General features: G+C 43.1%; 1 protein-coding gene across 3 annotated transcripts; it reads left to right on the forward strand.

The window, feature by feature from the left end:
- Positions 1–482: 482 nt before the first annotated feature.
- Positions 483–26863, forward strand: LOC111217060 (unconventional myosin-VIIa-like). 3 transcript variants are annotated; one of them, XM_022738748.1, is made up of 47 exons: positions 483–500; positions 3548–3661; positions 4652–4804; positions 5508–5692; positions 5835–5956; positions 6069–6211; positions 6356–6469; positions 6603–6756; positions 6878–6954; positions 7377–7496; positions 7750–7892; positions 8003–8213; positions 8296–8431; positions 8674–8780; positions 10264–10401; positions 10636–10794; positions 11053–11145; positions 11239–11333; positions 11583–11667; positions 11819–12037; positions 13538–13855; positions 13960–14169; positions 14443–14619; positions 14740–14829; positions 15321–15448; positions 16194–16320; positions 17020–17139; positions 17442–17615; positions 18903–19130; positions 19777–19947; positions 20024–20141; positions 20244–20370; positions 20450–20619; positions 21059–21249; positions 21653–21777; positions 21980–22137; positions 22427–22580; positions 22735–22890; positions 22993–23098; positions 23793–23906; positions 24255–24342; positions 24539–24645; positions 24812–24997; positions 25238–25354; positions 25479–25562; positions 25752–25871; positions 26510–26863. In XM_022738748.1, exons 1-47 carry the CDS (start codon positions 483–485, stop codon positions 26600–26602), a joined length of 6543 nt encoding a protein of 2180 aa, XP_022594469.1. In that variant the 3' UTR covers positions 26603–26863. The 3 variants fall into 3 exon arrangements, with proteins under 3 accessions (XP_022594469.1, XP_022594471.1, XP_022594470.1); XM_022738750.1 differs by having other exon boundaries at positions 25238–25348; XM_022738749.1 differs by having other exon boundaries at positions 19780–19947.
- The last annotated feature ends 6 nt before the right edge of the window (positions 26864–26869 follow it).

The raw sequence follows: 26869 nt of genomic DNA on the forward strand, positions 1-26869 counted from the left end.
TATCTGAGACACTGAGTTGTTAGAATAAAGACGGTAAACAAATGACAGTACGTCTCTAATCGGTGCTTTTACAACTGTGTAATTTGAAAAGCAGCTGCTCTTCAGAGCTTTTACAATTCACAGAAAATTATGACAATTTTGGCTTGAAAATTTGACAAATAATGAATCCTTGACAAATCAATTAATTGACAATGTATTTCATCTTGAGTTTTGAGGGGCATTAGCTGAATAGAGAAAAGCATTTCTCAATCTTCTTCGTATCTTTAACAGTCTGAGCACGTTACAGTACGCTGGGTGCTGCACAGTTGAAGACAAAGCCTTGTTTTCAGTGTCTGTACACCAGATTAGTTTTTCAGTTTATGTATAATTCAGTCTGAAGAAGTCGTTTGTTCTCTCAGTTGTGTGATGTCTGTAACTTGTCGTCTCTGCAGAGGCCACACTTGGTGACTTCTGATGTCCTGGAATCAACCCGAGGCTGAACCATGGTCATTCTGCAGCAGGTAGGTTCATGTCGGGTGGAAAAGGCTCCAGCAGCTCAGCAGCTCGTCTCATCTGATTCTTTTTAATCTCAGGTTTTCACCAGGCCCCGCTCTCATTCATGAAGCTGACTCTGATTTCAAACAAATCCAGGTTTCTCATTTGTAGCGGTCTATCATGGAGTCTGGTCTGAAATGACTGTATCAGCTGTAGCTAGATAGCGTAGAGCTAATGCTAACACTAAAACTGTGCTGTGCTGTTTCCTGCTGACTTTTTAATGTTTCTTGATGATACATTTTAAAATGGAAAGCCTGTTGAAGGGTGGTAAATCTGCATGAGATGACTACATACACGCAGTAATGCTAAAACACTGAGGAGGCAAAAAGTCAGTTTCCTCTCCAGTTCATAATCCATAGAAGACATGATGGAAATAACGAAGCAGCAGATCTTCTCTTGCACTTTACAGCTACTTAGCCCTAATTTTAAGTTTGTGCTCTAATGATCCTATCATCAAACAGTCTGTTTCACAAGTAAAAATGATTTAAGGATGAGGAATAACCAATGAGTTTGACAAACGCAACGTATTTAATGCGAACTTGTTGCAACAATTTGAGAGTTTAGGGCTTCTGGGTAATGGCTGTTGAAGGAGGGCAGAAGGTTACTCATTATATTTTCCCTCCAGATTCTCCTCACAGTTTTGTCTTTAGGTTGACGAAGTCATTACGTCGCCCGTGTAGGTGACACTGTGCATAAAAAAGTCTGCTTAAAACCCAGATAAGCAGAAGGCAATTATAATATCATTACAAGATAAGATGGAACTTGATAAATACTTGAGATTATCGCAACAGCAAAATCAGATGCAGCAAAATAAAAAGGGAAAGGAATTAAGAATATAGGGAAAAGGAGGGTGTTAAAGGGTCAGTTCACCCAAACTAAGGAACGCACTTTCTCCCTGATCCATTGTGGTAAGTTTTGGAGGGATGGTCCTATGATTTAAGATTTCCTGAGGAATTGAAATAAAGTGCAAATATAACAAAAATTATATTTAATGGCATAAAATAAACTGTGTGAAAACTTAAAAAGTTTCAGTAGAAGAGTGTAAAAAAAAATAAGGATTTGTGCATCGTCATTTCACATCTCAGAATCACGGCCATGTCCCAGCTCTCTAAATATAGCAGAAGCCGGCTCGTCTCCACACTCAGTCGGCCGTGGTTACCTCCTATCAGGCCATCAATAGTTTCTTGTCAATAACTAGATCCCGGTGCCTCAGAGTCCTGCGGGGCGCGACTCAGACACACTGGACTGTTTCAATCTGGGCTCAGAGCCTCGGCTATGAATCTCGCTCAGCGGGAGACATCTGGATGTTGTTAAATGGAGGCAGGAATAGCATCGTTAAGGTCACGGTCTAGACTGTAGGGGTGAACGCTGAGCCCCCGTGCTGCAGTGTTTTTTTCTGTTATGGAGAGATTTACCGGCAGCTTCTGTTCTGCTTCGCATCCGAACAAAACTGCGGACAGTCGAAATGTGCAGGGATTTTTAGAAAGTGGCGTCTATAAGTTTGCGCCTGTGATTCCTGACGTTGTTTCATTAACGAACAAAAGACTAACGAGTGAATCATTTCACCATCTTCAAGGTTTTTAACCGTTTTTATATTGAGATCTTAATTTAAGCCGAGATCAAATTCTTTTTCAGGAGCATTTTCACCTCATTTAAAACTAGAACATGTTCAGACATTCACAACTTGAATTGAATAAAATTTGGTTGCAGGTGGCATATGTTTTATTTTATTTAAATATCTTAACAGTTATTGGATGGACTGTCATGAAATGTGTTGAGGATGTTCATGTTTCCCACAGGATCAATTGTAGTAACTTTCCCTGAGTTTTTCTCTGGCTCCACAAGAAGAAGTGAAGTTGAAGTTTTAACTTATCCACTGAAATATATCTCGACATCTACTAGATGGTCCTCTTACTTTTCCTTTTAGCGCCACCATTAGCATTTAGCTCAAAGCACAGAGTCGCTAGCTTGTGCTTGTGCTAACCCGACTGTTGTACGATTGCGGGCAACTTAATAAGTGTTGTAGCCAAAGTGGAGTCAGACTATAGTAGTTGAGTAAATTCAGTATAACATGATCACAGGATATAATTACAGCAGTGTTTCTGATGACCTTGCCACTAACGGTGGTAGAGTGATGATATCCACAACCACTGAATTAAAGTTTCAATTTTACTTTCAGGTTTAAATATAATATCCAATAACATCTGAAGCTGTTCCACTCCATGTGAATTTGTTCCTTTTGAAATCAAAAGGTTTAAATTCATCTATCCAATAAACCCGTGTTTTAAATTAAACTGTTTGGTACAAATCCAGTCTTTACTGAAATCAGTGGCAGTGTAATTCAGCTTTTTTTTGTGTGTGTGTGTGTTATTGAGGTGTTCATTTTTATTGGCACAAGCAGAGAGATTTGTTCTTTTCGTGTTGAGAAATATGTGTTTAAGTACTTCAAGTTTTTTCAAGGGGACGTAATCTGTGACTTATCGGTAAAACCACTGCGACAGTATCAACACCCCGCAGGCAAGGATTCCAGCTAAATGACACTTAAAAGATAAAATCAGGATTTCAGCTGCACCCCACTAAAAATGAAACCACCCCCAGTCTTACATCCCAGCCCAAACAACATTAAGCTTTAAGGTCAGGAGTTACATCATCCCCTGTGTGGGCTGAGAGTGGTCTGTTTTAAGCCTTTTTCAGACTAAATCCACACAGAGAGTTGGCAGCTGAAAAAGTGTGAAAAGGGAAAACAACTCCTGGTCTGTGATGTAACTGTAACATTTCCTCTTTATTCAACATACATAAGAAACTAATCACAGGCACGAATCAATAAGATTGTAGGAGAGCATATAAAAAGGATAAAAGTAACATAGAACAACCAGCTCCTACCAACTTTTCCACTTCCCTTTTTCTTTTTAATGTTTAGTAAAGGTTTGATTGTCCTGAGTGCAAATTTATTTTCCTCTTTTAATGTTATTTTATGATCCATATTTAACCACAGCTGTGTTTTATGACCCAGGGGGACTATGTGTGGTTGGACCTTAAAACGGGCCGAGAGTTTGACGTCCCTGTGGGAGCCGTGGTCAAACTCTGCGACTCCGGACAGATCCACGTCCTGGACGATGAAGGCCGGGTGAGTCCACAGCAGAGCAGGAAGTAAACGTGTGCTGTTATTGTCTATGCACGCTAAGTATAACCCTGTAGATACTGTCCAGTGTATCATTAGATGAAATCAGGTGTTGTTTGGATCGACTGTTGTATACTTCACTAGACTTACCGCCAACCAGTCAAGTCGCAGGAAATACGGTCACAGTCTCTTGTCCCTGAGTTACAGCGTTGAATAATGACCAGAAGTGTTTTTGCAGAACATTATGATGTCACAGTGAAGTTGACCTTTGAACTTTTGCATATAAAACGCCATCACTTCATCATTTTATCCTTTTAAACATTTCCTGGTAAATTCCGTCATTGTTAGCGCATGAATTCTTGAGTTGTGGCCAAAAACCTATTTTGTGAGGTCACAGTGACCTTGACCTTTGACCTCTGGCCACCAAAATCTAATGAAGTCATCACTGAGTGTAAGTGAATGTTTGTGAAGAGGTTCATGAGAATGGGACGGACAGCCGGCCGGCGCCGAGGCGTAATAGTGGATATTATGATTAATTGATAAATCAGGGAAGAGTCACAGTGGTGGTCTGTGTGAAGCCTTTAAACTTAATTATAAGCAAAATCAATCAAATTTAAAATGCACATCTCATCTACTTACTTTAATAACTGCTTCTTTTTCAACCGGTTTATTTCAACTTATTTCTGTAGTTTTGACCGTTACCTCCATCAATAATAATTACATTGCACTTAGTAAGTTAAGTGAGGTCACTGATAAACGTGGGAGTCATTCGTGATATTGTGACTGAGCGTACGGCCTTTAAGAAACGTCTGACAGCAGTGAGGGATAATTACCATCGTGTCAGGCATGCGTTGTGTTTCCCGCCTCGATAAATGAGCAACGAGTGCGACGTTCTCACAGTTGATGGAAGAAACTACCAAAACAAGACCCAAGTTGTAACGAAGCTTCCAGGTCCCTGTCCCTCTGACTTACTCCCCCTCTCCCCCTCTCACACAGGAACACTGGATCTCCCCCCAGAATGCCACCAACATCAAGCCCATGCACCCGACCTCCATCCACGGGGTGGAGGACATGATCCGTCTGGGCGACCTCAACGAAGCCGGCATCCTCCGCAACCTGCTCATCCGCTACAACGAATGCGTCATCTACGTGAGTGTCCCCCTGGAAACGGCCCTGCAGCTCTGTCTCTGCAGAGCGCGCAAATGTGTACAGTCACCTACAGTGTGACGGGGTGAAGAGGAGTAACTAGTCACCTCAATTCACCCAATTAAGTTCTTACTCAGGTTAAGCTGTTTACTTGTGCCTTCGATGCCTGCAGCAGAGTTTACTTGTTACTATAAATAAAGCCGAATGTCCTCAGCTCACTCTGTGACTGAGAACTAGAGGTTCATTTTATAAAAGGGACAGAAACAGATTTGCTCATATCGTATTTATCTCACGATTAGAGCTGTGACAATTAAGTGATTATTCCATCAACTCGATCTTTAGGTTTTCAACTGTTTGTCAGACAAAAGGAGACAATTTGCCAACATTTTACAGATCAAACGATTCATTAGTTAATTGAGGGAATAATCAGCAGATATCTGATGGTGACAGTAATCATTAGCTGCTCATTATTGTGACTTGCTGTTTTATAATTACGAGATAAAAGGCGGGACATCTTATTATGTGACCTCTGAAATGAGGAAGTTTTTGTTACATTGACACTGCAAACACGTTATTTCTTCAACATTGTTCGTCATGTAAAAGTCGCAAAGCGACATTTTGAAAGTCGAGATTTTCCGTCTCTAAAATAAAAGACAGTAAATGAAAGTCTGAAACATCCGCTCTTCTGTTGCCCGGTTCTTTGCAGACGTACACAGGCTCGATCCTGGTTGCAGTCAATCCGTACCAGCTGCTGCCCATCTACACTCCAGACCAGATCCGCCTCTACACCAACAAGAAGATCGGCGAGATGCCGCCGCACATATTCGCCATAGCAGACAACTGCTACTTCAACATGCAGCGGAACAACAAGGACCAGTGCTGCATCATCAGGTATGTGCGTTGTATGTGAGTGCATGGGCTCCTTGATCTCATCTGGTCGCTTATGACAAAAACCTACTAAATGAAAACCTGTAAATGTGGAAAATATGTGGAAAAAAATGTGGAAAAAATAACAGTTGTCTCCGTGTGACAGCGGTGAGTCTGGAGCCGGGAAGACAGAAAGCACAAAGCTGATTCTGCAGTTCCTCGCAGCCATCAGCGGCCAACACTCCTGGATAGAGCAGCAAGTCCTGGAGGCCACGCCGATCCTCGAAGGTCAGACAAATCCAATCCACGTTTGTTAAATCAGTCATCTGTACAGTCTTTGTATTCCGCCTCTGTGCTTTGTTCCATCGCCTCACTCTCTGATTTGTGTAAATCCATTCAGCCTTTGGCAACGCCAAGACGATCCGTAACGACAACTCCAGCCGCTTTGGCAAATACATCGATATCCACTTCAACAAGCGAGGGGCCATCGAAGGAGCCAAGATAGAGCAGTACCTGCTGGAGAAGTCGCGAGTGTGTCGACAGGTGAGACATCAGATCATAGTTTACACCACTCTGCCTGAATTAAACACTTTCATACTTTCAGGTCTTTTTGAATCTGGTGCCAATCAATACTTGTCTGGAGTCTATGAACATTTTAGTTTCTTCTTCTCCTTTTTCCTCCTCCAGGCTCCAGATGAGAGGAACTACCATGTTTTCTACTGCGTGCTGAAGGGGATGCCTCCAGAGATGAAAGCTAAGCTGGGCCTGGGCCTCGCCACAGACTACGCCTACCTCACCATGGTGAGTGTACGGCTGTGAGAGAGACCGTTCATGCTGTATTCATACTTATCGTCAACACGTTGTCTTGTTTGCGTTGGCATCCAAACGAGGCTCCCAACAACCGGCTTTAATAACCTAAAGTTTAACCCTGCAGGGTAACTGTACGGAGTGCGATGGCCGAGACGACCTGAATGATTACTCCAGCATCCTGTCGGCCATGAAGGTTCTCATGTTCACCGAGACCGAGAACTGGGAGATTTCCAAGCTGCTGGCCGCCATCCTGCACATGGGAAACCTGCGATTCGAGGGTATGTCACTCTGCACGCACACTTCAGTCAGAAGCTTCAGTTTCTAATATCTAATCTAATCTTCTAATCCCATATTTTTCTGAGCCGTGAGGAAAAACGATTCTCTTTCTGGTGTCCTCAGCTCGGACGTATGACAACCTGGACGCCTGTGTGGTTGTCAGATCTCCTGACCTGGTGACTGCTGCTTCACTCATGGAGGTGTGTGTTCATATGAGTGTGTACTACAAGTGTTTGCACTGGGGTTGTGCGATCTCATCCATAGTCAGATCGTCCTATCATCAAACCAGAGAGCGAGCCTGTGGAGTTAAAAATAACTATCATCACAAATAAATCATTAATTATTTACATTTTGATAATCAGTGCATTCACAATAATCCCTCAAAGTCAGCAGGAGCAGGAGTGAACTAACAGCTGTTTATGGCTTAATAAACAGCTGTTAATTAAACTTAATATGAATTAAATACTACAAATAATGATAATAATAATAACTTAATACATAAATGGAAAAACAAACCAAATGTCGTCTTGAAAAGATTGAAGCTTCTTTACATTGAAGTCAAAGTTGAACTTTATTCGTTCCATCACTGTTTAACACTAAAGCTGCTTGTTGTTTTCTGCAGGTGGAGCCGAAGGACGTGATGGTGTGTTTGACCACACGGACCCTGATCACTCGAGGTGAAAGTGTCGTCACGCCTCTCAGTGTGGGGCAGGGCCTGGACGTCAGGGATGCGTTTGTCAAGGTGCTGATCTGTGACTGCGTTAAAGCCCCTGAAAACTTGTCTCCTAATCATCACTAGCCAAAAATAAGCAGCTCAGCATTAAAAATTTAAGTACAAAAGGTTGAGAACGTCGAATGGTAAAAGCTGAAAAGATGAGTCAGAGCAGAGATTTACAGAAATCTTACTGGTCCCTGAAGGGGGCCTGTGAGGGATGAAAATGTTAGTAAATGTAAAAGATGGAAGGTTTGTTTTTATATTGACTTTTCTCCTCCAGGGGATCTACGGCAGGCTGTTTGTCTGGATTGTGGATAAGATTAATGCTGCCATATTCAGACCGCCGTCCTGCGAGAGTAACATCATACGCAGGTCGATCGGGCTGCTGGACATCTTTGGCTTCGAGAACTTCATCGTCAACAGGTCGTTCATACTTTGTGGTTTTCGTAGCTCCAGTTTTCATTTTCAAACTGCGTTATGTTTCTGTTCATTTAATACTCTCACACCTTCTTCTTCTCACTTTTCCCGCGCAGCTTTGAGCAGCTGTGCATCAACTTCGCCAACGAGAACCTGCAGCAGTTCTTCGTTCGCCACGTCTTCAAACTGGAGCAGGAGGAGTACAACCTGGAGGACATCAGCTGGCAGCACATCGAGTTCACGGACAACCAGGACGCGCTGGACATGATCGCCAACAAACCCATGAACATCATCTCCCTCATCGACGAGGAGAGCAAGTTCCCCAAGGTACAATCGCATTAGAAGGTGTAACTTTGAAGACCACTGGTATATGCTCTATAACATTCCTGGTTCTTTGTCGTTGCCTCAGGGAACTGATGCGACGATGCTCTACAAGCTCAACTCACAGCACAAGCTCAACTCCAACTACATCCCCCCTAAAAACTGCTATGAAACCCAGTTCGGGATCCAACACTTTGCTGGTGTGGTGCATTACGAGACCAGAGGTGCGTTCGGTTTCATCGCTCTCATTCATTTTGCCGCGTGTTTTCATGCTTTTATCCTCGTTCTCTCACTCATCTCTTGTTTATGATGGTTATACAGCAGCTTCCTGTAGTTGCTCTCAGCAGCTTTGTGAACACCTCTGGTGCTAGAACTGAAATAACAATAATAATAAATATCCAGACTAAATATATCAACATACGGGCGTGAAATCACTCTCACAGTTTCTCTCTCGTCCTTCCTCCAGGATTCCTGGAGAAAAACCGGGACAGCCTCCACACCGACATCATCCAGCTCGTCCACTCGTCCAAGAACAAGTTCATCAAGCAAATCTTCCAGGCTGACGTGGCCATGGTGAGAGCCAAAGGATTTTACCACACACCAATACTTGTAATGGTGGACTAATATTTTTCACCTCCTTTTTTTGTCGCTGTTGTCTTTCAGGAGATAATGTCATTGGTGACTTTTGCCTCCCTTTAGCTTTTCTCCTCACAGCACTGGCTTTTTACTAATGGCACACCCCTCCTCTCATTCTGCTGTCTCTTCTCTGTGTCCTCCGTCTTTTCCTCTGACATCAGTTTCTGTGTGGCTATCAGCAGCCCAGCACCCCTGCTCCCAAGGTAATCAACGGCCTCTAGCGACATGCGCTCACTCAAACCCTGTGTGTGTGTGTGTGTGTGTGTGTTTAAACTGAATAAAAACCCAAGAATCCACACATTCACGCCTCCATCGAGCAGCATCCCTCTCTCCTTTTAAGCTCTTCTCTTTTATTCCACAGGTGTGAACTTTGTCGTAGCAGAAACAAAAAAGGAAAACTGTTGATTTGAGGGAATTTATAGAGAAGTTTATGAACATTAATGAGCAAACTCTCTGACACCTGATTCTCTCTCACCAGGTTTAATATGTAAAGGCAAAAAAGTCTAGTGTGGTTCGAGGGAGTTGAACCTCTCAGAGGCGTTTGAGGCTTTTGAAACAGGAAGTTATATTTTGGCGTTACTGAAACAACTGCAGCGAAGAGAGGTGTCAGAGATTTTGTGTTGTTTCCTGTTATATTTGTAGTAGCAGTAGTAATGTGTTTGCACCCTGTGTTTGCGTTGTGTAACTTATGCTTGTGTCAAAAGTAGTTATTAATCACCGCTGTGTGGAAACACGACGTTTATCTGGACAAAACTGAAAACCTGATTGTTTGATAGTTGAGATTGTTCACACAGAAACATGGAAAGCAATAATCTTATAATAAGCAATCATTAGATATAATGATAGAAAATATATAAATGTTTAGCTTTAAGACGCTGTGAAATTATGATCAAATCATAAAAATCTATATTGAGTTAAAGTCAGTAGAAACACAGTGGAGCTCTATGACACAGACCAATGAGCTAAGCAGGCTTAAACTTTTTCTTTCTTTCAATAAAATGTAGATAATCACCAATCATGTCCTTTAAAAGGTTTTTTCTCAGACGTAATCAGAAACCGAAAGGAATGTGCGGGTAGGTCACTGTCACAGATCACACTTTAGCAATACTGCTATGACTAAATAAATTTGGAAATTAAAATGACGTGGAGTAGGAACGATTATCATTTAATTTTCTGCATTTGCACAAAATATATATTTATTAATATATATTTTCTGGCATTTTACAGACCAAACTTTTAAACAACGGTAAAAAAAAATTAAAAACAGTCAAATATAAAGTCATAAAGACACATTTTCAGTCGTGTGACCCAAAATATTCATGAATACACAGCATGCCATGCAACATGAGTGAATCTGTGTGTGTGTGTGTGTGTGTGTGTGTGTGTGTGTGTGTGTGTGTGTGTGTGTGTGTGCGTGCAGGGTGCTGAGACGAGGAAGCGCTCTCCCACTCTGAGCAGTCAGTTCAAACGCTCCCTGGAGATGCTGATGAGGACTCTCAGCGTGTGTCAGCCGTTCTTCGTTCGCTGTGTAAAACCCAACGAGTTCAAAAGACCCATGGTGAGTGAAATTTGTGTGTGTGTGTTGGAATTAATTCAAAACCTTATCGCAGTTTTCTTTGTCCCAGTGTCATACACCTGTCATATACCTTCCTAAAATAACCGGCGACATTGAGCTGCTGCAGTAAAATGTCTCGGTCCTCTTACGCAGGTTGTGCTGGTTGGTTTCCTTTGACTTCTAGATTTAAAGTTACATGATTTGTTTTTGTTTTGTTTTTCTTGTGTTTTCTCTCAGTTATTTGACAGAGAGCTGTGCATTCGTCAGCTGCGCTACTCCGGCATGATGGAGACCATCCGGATCAGGCGGGCCGGTTATCCCATCAGATACACCTTTGCTGAGTTTGTGGACCGTTACCGAGTCCTCATGCCTGGCGTCAAACCTGCTCACAAACAGGTCAGCAACATAAAACCACTGACACCTGTCACACACCTGTCTCTGCTGCCTCCTTCAGTCCTGGTTAGTCCCGTTTGAATGAGGCGCCAGTGTCATTAATAAAGGATCAGTTCACTCAGACGACGACTACTACTTCTACTATAAAGAATTAGCTCCAGCAAAAAGAAGAGAATATGTTTCTGTAATATATAAAATAAGTATCATACAAAATTAAGAGTCTGGGAGTCGTCACCTTGACGAAGTTCTCTCTCCCTCCAGGAGGACCTACGAGGGACCTGCCAGCAGATCGTCCAGGCCCGGCTGGGGAAACATGACGACTGGCAGATCGGGAAGACCAAGATTTTCCTGAAGGTTGTGCATCATTTATACTGACATTAAAAAAAAAGTAGATTTAATGAGGTTCCAGTTTAATTAATTTCTTTGGCCGCTGTGTGTTTTCATCAGGACCACCACGACATGCAGCTGGAGATCGAGAGAGACAAGGCCATCACTGACAAGGTCATCCTCATCCAGAAGGCTGTGCGCGGACTTAAAGAGAGGTCAGGAACTTATCGGACAGAGCTGTAGATCTACATGCAGAATACAGAGCCCCTGAAGTCCTGAAGGATCACATTATTTTATTATCTCGTACACGTTGTTGTTTTTCTTTTAAATAAGAGTGTGTTTGATGAATGAAACCTCCATGTTCCTTTTCCTGTTCAGCTCTAAAGGAAGGATTCAGGAAGCGGTTCTTTTCGGTCCCGGTGTCAGATCTAATTTCTGTCTCCTCTGTCGTCACTCTTCTTCAGGACTAACTTTCTCAGAGTGAAGAGAGCTGTGATTTTTATCCAAAAGGTCTGGAGGGGTTATCGGTGCAGGAAGGATTACCAAATTGTGAGTCCTTTACACCGTCAGTGTGAAGATTTGTAGTTTTCCCTAAAGCTCACTGTTTATTTGCTATGAGCTGCGTAAGTCACGTGTCACCATGTCATTGCTGCAGCTTCCCGACAACACTGCACCTTTATTTTTTTTTCCTCTCCTCCAGATGCAGTCGGGCTTCCTGCGCCTCCAGGCCGTCTACAGGTCGAGGAAGCACTACAGAAGCTACCGGATGACTCGCCTCCGCGTGACTCTCATCCAAGCCCGTTGCCGTGGTTTCCTGATCCGGCAGACATTCTGGCGGCGTCTGCGTGCCGTGTTGACCATCCAGGCCTACACCAGGGGCATGATAGCCAGACGCCTCTGCCAGAGGCTCAGGGCAGAGGTAAAGAGTTACTATATTTACTACTGCTACTTGAATCATGTTGATGACGAGCCAGACAGAGAGGGACACTCGTGTTGAGGGCGGACGTCACACATTTTATTATTTACTTGGTTGAAAGAAACTGTGAAGCCTTATTACGTTTGTTCATGTAATGCCGTGATTAGATACTGTTGGAGGTTTTTCTCACACAAACACCAACAACTTGCTGGATAATGTGTCAGCAGTATTTAGCTGATTTTAAGGGATTCATTTTGGGAGACACTCTTGTTAATATGAAGCTACAGCTAGCAGCTGGTTAGCTTAGCTTAGCACAAAGACTGGAAACGGGGAAACAGCTAGCCTTTGTTAAAAAAGCACCTCTGAAACAACCTAATTAACTCATAATATCTAGTTTGTTTAATATGTACAAGTTGTGATTTTCTTACCTTTGGAAAGAGGCTAGCTGTTTCCCTCCATTTTCTTTATGCTAAGCTAAGCTAAAAAAGCTAAAATAAATAGATTATTTTCAGATTATTTTCTGATTATATTTTCAAATAGACATACCAAGAGTAAAAGGTGCTGGAATCCGAATCCAATCAATAACTAAAGTTTATTTCCTTTTCTGAACATGTTGCCAATGACAAGAGTATTGGGCAATTGCAGAATATAAAGTTTTAATTATTTTTCAAATTATTTTCAAAGTGATTGTTTCATTTGTATATTTTAAATAATTTATTCCTGTTCAAATATCTTTCATAATTACTTATTTATTTTTATTTATTCATTTTGTATTGAACAATGGCCTAAAACATGTCACCGTAAAAACCTTCTTTTTTACCGTCTTTTTAAATGAGTTTGTTTGAACATGATTTCATGTCTTTGTGTTGCATCATAGAAATGTTTGTGAGCTTTTTAACGATGTTTGTGTTTTTAGTAAACAAAAAGAAAAATGCAGTTTTTTTTTTTCTGCCATTGTTGCACATTTCCTAAATAAATCATTTGTTTTGTAAATGTTTGTTTAATCTCAGTTTGTTATTAAATTGATTTTAGAAATTTAAAAAGCAGCTTTTGGAGAAATGTCAGATAATATTCCTGAGCAGGTTCCAGCGACCCGACGATGAAGACGTCAAGTGGATGAACTGCAGCTGGACGTCGAGTGCGGACCAGAGGCGGCTGCTGTTACATGTTGTCATGTTGTGTATATATTTGTGTTATGACATTGACCTCCACACTGCTTTTTTATTATATTATACTAAGTTTAGATTTATTCTGCTGTAGCATTTACCATAAGCCCTTATTAACAGGTAAACGTACTTTATATTGTGTTCAGCTTTGACTAATGGTGTCTAGTCATGTAATTCTTAGAATAATGTCTTTTTGTTTAAACCTGTGATGTTTCCCCTCAGTTCCTCAGTTCTAGTTTTAAACAGACAAGAATTAAAGAACAGAAGAAGTAAAATATTACTCGGCTCAACACCCTACCTGCCTCTGTGAACCCTGGTCTGTTTCCTCCCCTCACAGCTGCAGCGTCGCCTGGAAGCCGAGCGCCAGCGCCTGGCGGAGGAGGAGCAGCTGCGAAACCAGATGACGGCTCGGCGGGCCAAGGCGGAGGCCGAGAGGAAACACCAGCAGCGGCTCGTACAACTGGCCCAGCAGCAGGAGGAGAGGGAGCGGGAGGAGAGGGAGGAGGCGAGGAGGAAGAAGGAGATGCTGGAGCAGATGGAAAGGGAGAAGGAGCAGCCCGTCGATCACTCTGACATGGTCGACCGTGTGTTCGGTTTCCTGGGGAACTCGGGGCCGTTACCCAATCAGGACGGACAAGCGCCAGCTGGCTTTGAAGTACGTGTTTATGTTTTTTGTTTTTCTGCTGTTTCTGTTTCCGTCTCATCCTGACTGGGTATTTTATTGATGCGTTGCTTTGCGTGTATTCTCCCGCCGCGCAGGACTTGGAGAACACTCCTCGTGGCGAGGAGGCCGAGGAGGAGGTGCTGAATGAAGCTCCGCCGTTACCTGATGAAGAAGAGGAGGATTTGTCCGAGTACAAGTTCTCCAAGTTTGCGGCCACCTACTTCCAGGGCGTTTCCACTCACACCTACATCAGACGGCCGCTGAAACAACCTCTGCTTTTCCACGAGGATGAAGGAGATCAGCTGGTGAGACTGACCTGTGATCTCAGCTGTTCACTCAGTTATTCACATTATTTAACTCACTTAAAGGAACAGTTATATATTTTAGGATATATGATTAATCGCTTTCTTGTCCCAGGGTTCGATGACGAGATTGATACCGCTCCCATGTCTGTGTGTTAATTAGCCTAGCTTAGCATAAGTGGGGTTTACTCCTTAGTTGTCGTTAAAGATCAACAAAACGAAGCACGTGTGTTACTCACCTTTCTGCTGATTTAAACGTCCTGTCCTGTCCTCCAGGCTGCATTAGCCGTGTGGATCACCGTGCTGAGGTTCATGGGGGATCTCCCTGAGCCCAAGTGCCAGATGGTCATTAACGACGGCAGCGAGAAGATCCCCGTCATGACCAAGATCTACGAAACCCTCGGCAAGAGGACCTACAAGAGGGAGCTGCAGGAGCTGCAGGTGGAAGGAGAGGTGGGAGGAAATTAGTGTTGAGCATTTTGCCAGCATGCGGAAGGAGGACGGTCACATTACTGATGGTCACGTCTAGCACTAACAGTGGAAGCTGTAATCAAACTGTCGTTGTGTCTACAGAACAGCTCCATAGACATCCAGAAGAGGAACAGCGTCAGACATAAACTTGTGTCTCTCACCCTGAAGAGGAAATCCAAGATCACAGAGGAGGTGAGATTCAAACCAGCAACAACTTCTGATCTTATCACCAGTGTTTTATCTTTATACATCTGTAATTTTAGCTTTTAGCTGCCACTTACACTGACAATTCAAATTTATTTATATAGCACAAACAATCAACACAGAAAATCAAACATCAATAGAAAAGAAAACAGCAAAACAAACAGGCAAACAAAATGAGGGCGACAGCTTATCGTGGCTGGAACTCTGATGAGAATAAATATGTTTTGATTTGATGTTATGATTGGAAAGAGATGATGGGTGGATCTGAGTGACACGAGCAAGCTATCCCACGGCCTGGGGGGCCGTGTCTGAGAACGTGCGGTCACCTCTTGGTTTAAAGTCGGCGGGAGGGACGGTGAGGAGGCCACCGTCCAATGATCTGAGGGGCCTGGATGTAGTGTACAGGGTTAACAGGTCTGTGATGTTAAGTGTTTGTCGTCTCTTTTTATTAATTTTTATCTCTTTAATGTCTGCGGCAGGTCACCAGGCGGCTGACAGATGGCGACTACGCCCTCCAGGGGAACAGCATGCTGGAGGACCGACCCACCTCCAACCTGGAGAAGCTTCACTTCATCATCGGCAACGGCATCTTACGCCCCGCCCTCAGGTGACCTACGAGCAGCTGTGGTTTTAATGCCGCCACTTCCTTTTAATAATGTCTTCACAGAATCCAGACTTGCAGCTTTAAATCCATAAGCTTTAAAGGTTTTAATGCCTCACTAGCGCCCCCTTGTGGCCGCAGTGTCGCTGACACCCTGCTGGATTATTGTGCTGAAAAAAATCAATCACATACTGAGATTTTATGTTCTTATGAACTGACTTGTGGTTGGTACTAGAAAACAAACCCTCTAGTTTTAGAGGAAAGTTCATTGAGCATCCAAACTGGAAAAGGTTAATCCTCTCAGGAGCATGAATGTGCTGAGGAAATAATTTAGATTTTGTAGAAGGGGAAATTCTGGCCTGATAGTCGAGGAAAGATAAAGGTAATATTACACTGAAATCCTATTTTACTTAGTTTCCCATTATAATCCTACTGTAATCTCAAGCCGGCTCAGGCAGATCCAAAGGTCAGAGGTCACCTTTGTTCTTCTGTGACTGAACGGATGCACTTGGTCGGCCAGTACAATTATTATTCTATTGATTTTCTTTCACTATTTAGTACATTTAATACTTTTTAAGAAATGAAAAACTCTGTTTTTGCTCACTTCCCTGTAAGTAGGAGCACGTTTTCTGGATAAATGTGTTTTACTCTTCACCCTCAGTGTCGAGTTATTTCCTAAGTTTCTTCTTCAGAGAGTTCTCTAACTGCAGAAGTTTGATGGTTTTGATCTGCTGTCGTTTCTCCGCCTCAGGGACGAGATCTACTGTCAGATCTGCAAACAGCTCACTCAGAACCCGTCCAAGAGCAGCCACGCCCGAGGCTGGATCCTGCTGTCGCTCTGCGTGGGCTGCTTCGCCCCGTCCGAAAAGTTTGTCAAAGTAAGAAACCTCTGACTCCTCTCCATCTCTGTTGGGTTTACGTCCTGATGTGAGGTGATATTGAAGTGATATGATATTTTTCTTCCTCATTTGTTGCTTGTTTTTACTCTTTGTTGCTCATGTTTGTAACTATTGATGCAAACACTCAGGAAATGAAGAGTGCAAGGGATGAAAATACACTTAAAGGGAGAGGGAAGACGTTGAAAAGTCAGCAATCTCACTGAAACCAAACAGAATAAAAGATTTACAAAGATGGAGTTTTACTCAAAGAACAACACAACAAAACAACACAACAAAACAACACAACATCTCCTCTGTCCGTCGTTCCTGTCCAATGTCTGCACTTCATCGATCCCAGACTGACGAGCAGTTTTTGTTGTGAAAAACACAATATGGAGCAAATAAATCCTGTTTATTGTCCTAAAAGGCAGAATCCACCTGAGGGAATAGACGCAGCAAATCAATTACTGGAAACACTCACAGTCACAACGTCTCTGTGTCTCCATCATAAAAGCTCGGGAGTCTGAGGTTGTATCAAAGAAAGAAACCGAAATCCATAAAAGCCATCAAAGAAAATAAATAAATAAATAAAAGACATTAAAGTAAATAAAGTTAGTAAAGGAAGAATCCACTCAAATACTGTTTATATTGGTTTAATGAAGGTTTCTTTCTTCTTGATCCTTTTCCCTGTGTTTCTAGTATTTACGGACGTTTTTGATCAACGGTCCCCCTGGTTACGCTCCGTATTGCGAGGAAAGGTTGAGGAGGACATTTGTCAATCGTACACGGACTCAGCCGCCATCGTGGTTGGAGCTGCAGGTATTCAACTTACTTCTTGCTCTGTGTTTTCTGTTGTCAGGGAATCTTCAGGACCTAAAAAGTGTAAAAAAAAAAAATCATAAAACAAGTCCAAAGGAAATTTTACTTATTTGCATTTGAGCTCTACATGAAATACAAACAAATATTATTTTATTCAAGGAAATTCTTTAATAAAATTGATTTTCTTTGAGAAAAGTGGAATTGTTTTTATAAATGTGAGATTTTTAGGACATAATGTTGAATTACTGTTGAACGCTTTGTTATTAAATACTTAAATTTGAATCTGTTTTTTTACCCTTAAGGCCACTAAATCTAAGAAGCCCATCATGCTGCCAGTTACATTTATGGATGGCACCACCAAGACCCTCTTGGCAGACTCGGCCACCACGGCCAGCGAGCTCTGCAACGCTCTGGCGGACAAGATCAACCTGAGAGATCGATTTGGCTTCTCGCTGTACATCGCCCTGTTTGACAAGGTAAAACCACAACCATGGACGGATCCTGATACACTGGGGCCCCTGGGCAGAGGCATGTAAAAGCCCCCCACCCTCATATTTACCCCCAAACTGAAAGGGACATAAAACGACTACAAACAATGCAACTCCAATCATTTTGTGTCTCTTTGTGGTCATTTTGAGTTGCTTTGTAATTGTTTCTTTTTTTGTGTCTCTTTGTGGTTGTTTTTGTGTCTTTGTGGTCGTTTTGTGTCATTTTATGTCTCTTTGTGGTCGTTTTGTGTCTCTTTGTGGTTGTTTTGTGTCGTTTTGTGTCTCTTTGTGGTCATTCTGTGTCTCTTTGTGGTCGTTTTGTGTCTCTTTGTGGTTGTTTTGTGTCTCTTTGTGGTTGTTTTGTGTCTCTTTGTGGTCGTTTTGTGTCGTTTTGTGTCATTCTGTGTTTCTTTGTGGTTGTTTTGTGTCTCTTTGTGGTTGTTTTGTGTCGTTTTGTGTCTCTTTGTTTTCGTTTGTGTCATTTTGTGTCTCTTTGTGGTCACTTTGCATTTCTATGTAGATGCTTATGTTGTGTTTCTTAGTGGTCATTTTGTGTCTCTTTGTAGTTATTCTGCGTTTCCTTATGGTCACATCATCTTTTGTGTCTGTTTGTGGTCGTTTTGTGTCTCTTTGTAGTCGCTTCTTCTTTTGTATCTGTTTGTGGTCGTTTTGTGTCTCTTTGTAGTCGCTTCTTCTTTTGTATCTGTTTGTGGTCGTTTTGTGTCTCTTTGTAGTCGCTTCTTCTTTTGTATCTGTTTGTGGTCGTTTTGTGTCTCTTTGTAGCCGTTTTACGTCTCTTTGTGTTTTTCTCTCTTTATAGTCGTTTTGTGTCTCTTTGTAGTCAATTCATCTTTTGTGTTTGTTTTGTGTCTCTTTATAGTCGTTCTGTCTCTTTGTGGTCGTCTTGTGTTTCTTTGTCCATCCCATAAATATCACTGAGAGTAGTCTAAACAACAGAAACTCCTCTCTGTAGGATGTAATACAATTCAACAGCACCACAAACTACAGCCTCCAAAATGACATTGAACATCCAAAATGACATTGATGACATTAAAACCTTCATGAAGGTAGGATTATTGCAGAGCTGTTGGTTTAGGCTGCGTTAGTTTTAGCTAAGTGTCCCTGTACATTGTGTTTGTTACAGTACAGTGTCATATTGGCGTCTCATTGAACAGTTGTCTCAGATAGGATGGAGGCTGTACATAGTGGTTGCATATTCGCCATTTTACTGAATAAATTGGTGAAACATTGGTGTTGTTTTTTTTTTTTTGTCAGGTGTCGTCGCTGGGCAGCGGCAGCGACCACGTCATGGACGCCGTCTCCCAGTGTGAGCAGTATGCGAAGGAGCAGGGCGCCCAGGAGAGGAACGCCCCCTGGAGGCTGTTCTTCAGGAAGGAGATCTTCAGCCCCTGGCACAACCCCGCTGAGGACTACGCCGCCACAAACCTCATTTACCAGCAGATCGTCCGCGGGGTGAAGTTCGGAGAGTACCGCTGCGAGAGGGTGAGCAAATACATCCATTTACTTAACTAAATATTTACTACCAATCACCAATCAGCTGTGCGCCGATTTAGTACTCCGCCCGGAAACTGAAAGTGAAACTAAAGTTCCAACCTTCTTTCGATTTGCTTCCTTCTTTTAAAAGACATCAACATCTGCACTGATATACATACATGAGAATAAAAAAACAAAGAACAGTACAGAGTTCAGGATAATCCCTCACGGAGACCTTGTGGGTGTAGTGCTGGTCACACCAGTGGAAACGGCCTGGAACTAAATTTGATGTTAATCAGTCCAATGGTTGCGATATTATTTCCAAAGCTTAAACGGTTTGAAACTACAAAACGTTTAAGAAACATTTGGTTCAGGGCTCAGTCATCCTAAACAAGCCAAAATTTCAAATCTGCTCAATGAATCAATAAATATACTTCCTCAAAATTGAAAATGTGCAGCCAGAAACTTGTCCAAATAAAACATAAAACTCCACATACAGATCGAGGGAATGTTGCCATGCTCATTATGTTTGAAAAGGTTGTACAAGTTTTCATAGAGACTGACGGGCAGAAAAAAGAAAATCTTCAGTTACTTCATCAGATACGTGTTTTGTTTCCTTGTGATCTCCTCCTCGCTCCGTGTCTGCGTCTGGAAGGAGGAGGATTTAGCAGAGCTGGCCTCTCAGCAGTACTATGTGGATTATGGCTCCGAGATCCTCCAGGAGCGTCTGCTCAGCCTCATCCCCTCCTACATCCCCGACAGAGAAATCACCTCGACTAAGACGGCAGAGAAGTGGGTTCAGCTCATCATCAGCGCCCACAAAAAGGTACCTGCCACAGTCAAAACCGACATTTTGTTTTTTAAGGATCTTGCTGTTGAACTAACTGCGACTGATTGTTCAGGGATTATACACGAAGAGGAGGATGAACACGCAGAGGGTGAAGGAGGACGTGGTGGATTTCGCTCGTTTAAAGTGGCCTTTACTCTTCTCACGCTTCTACGAGGCCTTCAAATTCTCAGGTTGGTGAACACAAACGCACCAACAGTCTGTATTCTCATTGTGTGTCGCAATGAATCTTTGTTGTTCCTCGCGGATACGACGCATGACGTGTGCGTTCACAGGGCCGAGTCTGCCCAAGAACGACGTGATCGTGGCAGTGAACTGGACCGGGGTTTACTTTGTGGACGAGCAGGAGCAGGTTCTTCTGGAGCTTTCTTTCCCAGAGATCACCGCTGTGTCCAGCAGCAGGTACGACGGCACCAAGTTTCAATGATCTGATTATATGAACAATGCAAAGTGTATGGTTAAAGTAAATTTCATTTCGCAGAGGGGGTAAACTCCAGGGCCAGAGCTTCACCTTGGCCACCATGAAAGGAGACGAGTACACGTTCACCTCCAACAACGCAGAGGACATCCGCGATCTGGTGGTCTCCTTCCTGGAGGGTCTGAGGAAGAGGTCCAAGTATGTGGTGGGACTCCTGGACTGTCCCAACCCCGGTAAGACTCAGCGATGGTTGGAAATGAAAGCGTGTTTTGACACGTTGTGACATCACCTCAGAGAGACTGATGGTGTAACTGCTCAAACTGCTACTGTCAGAGCCGGAGACGTTTTGTTTTTCGGGTTGTCCGTCCTACATCCCATTCTTCCGGACGCGATATCTCAGTAACGCCTTGACGGAACGTCTTCAGATTTGGCGCAAACATTCACTAGGACTCAAGGATGAAGTTATTAGATTTTGGTGGCTAAAGGTCAAAGGTCAAGGTCCCTGTGACCTCACAAAACACAATTTGGCCATTACTCAAGATGCAACAGTTATGACAAAATTTCACACAAAACGCTGGATAAACAGGGATGTAACATGGAACTAGTCTGAGTGAAGGAGGGACACAACCACGAGGAGGTGATTCTAGTTTTGATGTGTTCTTCATCTCACAGTGGGGGCGGACTCCCCGTTCCTGAGTTTCTCCAAAGGGGATCTGATCATCCTGGACGAACACGACGGAGAGCATGTGATGAACTCCGGCTGGGCTCACGGCATCAACGACAGGACCAAACAGAGAGGAGACTTCCCTGCTGACTGCGTCTACGTGCTGCCCACTGTCACCAGACCACAGTACGACATAGTGGTGAGTGGGGCCACGACAAGGATCAAACACCTGTAGATTATTGATTACTGCTCTGTCTAGAACTTCAACACCGTCGAACATCACCACGTTCATTTTGCAGTAATCTGGCTGCTATAAACAGGAAACCTGCAGGGATTTAGAAGGTATCAAAACATCTTAAATTTGATTTAAACCTTAAATCGTAGGTAGAAATGCATCCAACACATCGACTACAGAACCAACTGTTCCATTTGCCACCTTCATGTCTCCGCAGCGTCCCGGACTTTGCGTTAACCCTTGTGACATGCAGCCCTCTACATGTTTTATCAGATCTATATAATTACGCTTCACAATGAGGTTTTTGTTTTTGAGTGCACTCTCCTCTTTTCTTCCCTCTCTCTCTCTCTCTCTCTCTGCGTCTCAGGCTCTGGTCACCATGACTCCCGATCAGAGGCGAGAATCCATCGGTTTGTCCCAGATGAACCTCTCCGGCCATGAGGACAAAACAAAGGCCTACACGCTGGAGCTATTCTCCTACGACTACTTCAGGTGTTTTTTTGTTTTTTTTTCTATCATTTAGAGACCTAGTCCATATTTATAAGAGTAATTTTGGTGCATTAGCCTCTTGTGAAGACTGACCTTTTATTAGAATCATTTTTAATCATTTTTTTTATTGCAAATTTACAGCGAGTGTTTGAGTGTTTTGAGTCTCTGATGCTCAGATCTCCCCACCCCTCCTGCATGTTTCCAGGGCTCCTCCTAAGAGCACTCTGAGCAGGGTGATGATCTCTAAAGCCCGAGGGAAGGAGCGTCTGTGGAGCTGCACCAGGGAGCCTCTCAAACAGCCTCTGCTGAAGAAAGTCCTGGCTCACGAGGAGCTCTCCCAGGAGGCCTGCCTGGCCTTCATAGATATCCTTTAGTGAAGGGTGTGTCAGTACTGCTGTGTGTGTGTGTTTTATAAGGGTACATAAGGGTACACATAATGGACAGACGTGTAAATGACAACAACAAAAACAATAAACACAAGAAATAATAAATCTTACAAAGAAGATGCTTATATGATATTGTAAAACATATGTAAATAGAATATTATAATAATAGTCTGTTTTGTGTGTTTTAAATGTTTTCATCAATGAACCTGCTTCCACCACACAGTTCAGTGTTTGTATTTTGTTGGTGTCTTTAACTGAGTCTGTACCTGTGATGAAGTACATGGGCGACTACCCGTCCAAACGAGCGCGCTCTGTCAACGAGCTCACCGATCAGATCTTTGAAGGAGCGCTGAAGGCCGAGCCGCTCAAAGACGAGATCTTCTGTCAGGTTCTCAAACAGCTCACCGACAATCCCATCAAGTAGGTCTGACGTTCACAAACAAGCAAAGAAGAGAAGGTTTTGTTTCTTTACCCTCAAGCGTGGAAGAATATATGAGACCTCTGCACATATTTGAGTTGTGTGTGTGTGTGTGTGTGTGTGTGTGTGTGTGTGTGTGTGTGTGTGTGTGTGTAGGTACAGTGAGGAGAAGGGCTGGGAGCTGCTGTGGCTCTGCACTGGTTTGTTTCCTCCCAGTAACATCCTGCTGCCTCACGTCCAGAAGTTCCTCCAGGCCAAGAAGCACTATCCTCTGGCTCCGGACTGCATGCAGCGGCTACAGAAAGCCTTACGGTAACACACACACACACACACTTGATGTCTTTGTCTTTCTTGAACACACTCCTCTGTTCAGTTTACATCCATATCATCCCTCCTCTCTTTTATTTGTTGTAGAAATGGATCGAGAAAGTATCCTCCTCACCTGGTGGAGGTGGAGGCCATCCAGCACAAGACCACTCAGATCTTCCACAAAGTTTACTTCCCCGACGACTCAGACGAGGTGAGCGACGTCTGTGTTTCATCACATCAACCTAATGCAACGAAAAGGAAGTGCTCTGACTCCGTCTGTCTGCACCAGCGGTTAGAATGAGCAGTTTTATTATATAATGTGGATCTCAGCGGTCTGACAAACGTCCACTGTTGTTGCACTGGGATCATCTGGTGGAGTTACTGCTGTATTAGTCGTGGTGACTGGTCACAGTGTGCTGGTATTGTCCTTTTTAAAATGGGATATCGTAACATGAGCTTCTTTTTGAGGCCTTCAGTTAATATAATATTTTTTCATTCTCAGTGGAGACTCATCTGTTAGTTACACTGTTCACTTTTCCATAAAATGGCCTTACCGTTGATAATTGATTATTCATAATAAGAGTAGCAATTAAAATGTAAATTATGTCAAATACTTGGGTGAAAATATGTTTTATTTCATGTAGAAAAATCAGATTTCTGTGTTTTTTTTTTCCTTCTCTTTCAAAATAAAAAACAATTATTAACGCAGATTCTGTTGAGACGTTTTGACTCCTTGTATGTTGTTACAGGATATGGTATATGTTGTTGTTGTTACAAGGTTGGAAAATAGTTGGAAATGGATCATGAAAGCAATCGGCTACAAGGTTTACATCCAACAGCATCAGCGTTCATAAACTGTACCTGCTGTTCTCCTCTTCTTCAGTTTGTCCTGTTTGTGTTCACAGGTGTTTGAGGTGGAGTCGAGCACCAAAGCCAAAGACTTCTGCCACAACATCTCCGGACGTCTGATGCTCAAATCCTCCGAGGGCTTCAGCCTTTTCGTCAAGATCACTGACAAGGTGAGGAGCGGCTGATCGTCTGGACTCCACTACAACAAATAATTCAAAGCACACAGCTCTGTCTTCATCAGTGACTGTCTGCTGCTGCTGCTGCTGCTGCTCTACTGACTGTGGAGCAAATACGTGAAAAGATAATTTCATCTTTTAATCATGTGAATTTGTTGTTTAAATGTTTTATTTATTTATTTATTTGATAAGAAAAAAACTGCACATGTAGCTTGAGTCACAGAGACCTGGGTTTCATTTTCATGCACTGAGGTGGAAAGCGGAAGTTCGACAAAAACAAGGTGCATTTAGTAGCTGTTCCCGAGCTTGGTAGAGAATAAATGTTTGTGATTGGCTCTCCAGGTTATCAGTGTGCCCGACGGAGACTTCTTCTTCGACTTTGTGAGGCACCTGACCGACTGGATCAAGAAAGCCAGACACGTAAAAGACGGTAAGAAGATCAGCTCGTCTTTAAACTGCTGCCCGTGCACAAGCCCGAGGATAATGTTTCCAAAATAAAATTTAGAAAAAGTTACTGTTTACACTTTAAACTTAACAACCAGAAAGTCAGAATGAGTAGAAGAGATACTGAACCAAAGTTAGAGGCACTAACATGGTAGAAACGTCACGGTCCCCTTGGTGTGCAGGTGTAGTGCCTTCACTGACGTATCAGGTGTTCTTCATGAAGAAGCTGTGGACCAACACCATGCCGGGAAAAGACTCCATGGCCGACTCGATCTTCCACTACTACCAGGTGAGTGATGAATGCATTCAGCTCCTACTTAGTCTCCAGTAGTTCTTGTTTTAATGATGATCTTCCAAAGATTGAGACGATTGAAACGCTGTGTCTGATCTCGGGAGTTGACTGTCCCCTCTCTCTCTCTCTCTCTCTCTCTCTCTCTCTCTCTCTCTCTGTGCAGGAGCTGCCTAAGTACCTGCGAGGCTACCACAAGTGTTCGAGGGAGGAGGTGCACCAGCTGGCGGCGCTGATCTACAGGGTGAAGTTCGACGAGGATAAATCCCACTTCCAGAACATTTCCAAGATCCTGAGGGAGCTCGTCCCACAGGACCAGGTCCGACACCTGTCCCCCGACGACTGGAAGCGGGTGAGCTGACATTTAAAAGCTGCAAAGACTGAGAGAGATCTGGTTTAGGTGTGAAGGTGGTAACACTCACACATGAGCTTACGGCCTCAGATGTAGAATAAAAGTGTTTGTTTGATCATGTGTTTTTCGCTCCTTGTTAACTCGCCGAGCGTTTCATTAGAAACACGATACACATCGAGTGTTCTGTAAATGTTCAGAAAATGTTTTTAACTCGTTTTCGTGTGTGTGTTTCCACCTCAGTCCGTCTTGTCGCTGTACAACAAACACGCAGGGAAGACTCGAGAAGAAGCCAAACTCTCCCTCCTCAAAATCATTTACAAGTGGCCCACGTTTGGCTCCGCCTTCTTTGAAGTGAAGGTGAAGACGTTCATTCACTCAGTCACTAGTTCAGAAGAGCTGATGATGAAGATGGTGATTACAACTGTCATCATGACACTGTGTGTGAAGTATTTTAAATTCTCCTGTTTTGTTCTCTCTGCAGCAAACGACTGATCCAAATTACCCAGAAACCCTCCTGATAGCGATCAACAAACATGGAGTCAGTCTGATTGATCCAAAGTCTAAGGTGGGTCCAGACTGATCGTATTTGTGCACAGTAGTTTGTTTCTGTGATTAAGATCTTTCCCTGTTGTACACCTTTTCAGTATTTAAAAACACTAAACTGCTATTTTCTATGATCCAAATGCCGAAAGCTGCAGAGTTCAGTCTATAAAGTCTGTTTCTGTGCTCATCTGACTCGTCGTGTCTCCTGCAGGACATCCTCACCACTCACCCCTTCACTAAAATCTCCAACTGGAGCAGCGGCAACACGTACTTCCACATCACCATCGGAAACCTGGTCAGAGGCAGCAAACTGCTGTGTGAAACCTCACTGGTGAGCCTCTGAATTTACAGCGTTTCACACTGGTCAGAATAACCACAAAGTAAGAGTCTGGGCATTTCGCTTTCAAAATAAAAGTGTCAGAGTTAAATTGAGATAAATTATAGACTTGACTGCGTTTACACAGGTGGCGTTCAGGTACAGTGGCCGTTCAGAATGACTATAACTACATCATTTTATTTCCTGTGTTGTCGGACAACACCTGAGAACAAACTTGTTCCTTTCCAGCAACAAAGCTGTAATCAGAAACCTGTGGCTTCATCAGACGTGCGCACCTGCGTCCTGACACACACCACAACACACAGCGTTCGGTGGATGTTCCTCTCTGGCCTCTGCAAACAGCAATAACCTCAGATTAGCGTTTTAAAGATGGCCAGACGCACTCGTAGCACAGTGTGGATGTAAAACTGTTAGGAGGATCTGCTTAAAAAAAAAAAAAAACCCTCAAAGATAGATTATGAAATGTTATTATTATAAAGAAATATAACTTTCTTCTGCTTTTCTTCATTTTATGTAACGAGTGTTTTCCCAGAGAGTAACTATTTTAAACTCAACAGGGCCGCTCATCCCAATAAATAAATATCAGTTTAATACCATGTGTCTGACGTCCGACCACCTCCTACACCCCTCAGGGTTACAAAATGGACGACCTCCTGACCTCTTACATCAGCCAGATGCTGACGACCATGACCAAACAGCGAAGCACCCGGGGCAACAGCAAGTGAGCAGACGACGGCCGGAAACTCATCGATCACGGTCAATCAATCCTGCATCCACACACACACACACAGACACAGAGCTGTCCACATACACACAGTGTGAATACATGTAAACACACTTATTGTCCCACTGAGGGTTTATTAAGACAGACGACTGATGGTGAACTGTGACACTGTACTGCCAACGTTTTCATTGATGTTATTATGTATCGGCCCTGTCTTAAAACTCACCCATTGCCTTTAAATGACCTTTTCCCAACACGTCACACGTCA

This window comes from Seriola dumerili, unplaced genomic scaffold (genome assembly GCF_002260705.1).
Source record: "Seriola dumerili isolate Sdu_G_001 unplaced genomic scaffold, Sdu_1.0 BDQW01000040.1, whole genome shotgun sequence".
Classification (NCBI taxonomy): domain Eukaryota; kingdom Metazoa; phylum Chordata; class Actinopteri; order Carangiformes; family Carangidae; genus Seriola; species Seriola dumerili.

Bases quoted from the DNA above. Each gene is read 5' to 3' on its own strand.
- LOC111217060 (XM_022738748.1), top strand. The intron at 12,038-13,537 runs GTAAAGAGTTAC...CTCCCCTCACAG, and splicing joins GCCAGAGGCTCAGGGCAGAG to CTGCAGCGTCGCCTGGAAGC. The intron at 22,138-22,426 runs ATATCCTTTAGT...CTGAGTCTGTAC, and splicing joins GGCCTGCCTGGCCTTCATAG to CTGTGATGAAGTACATGGGC.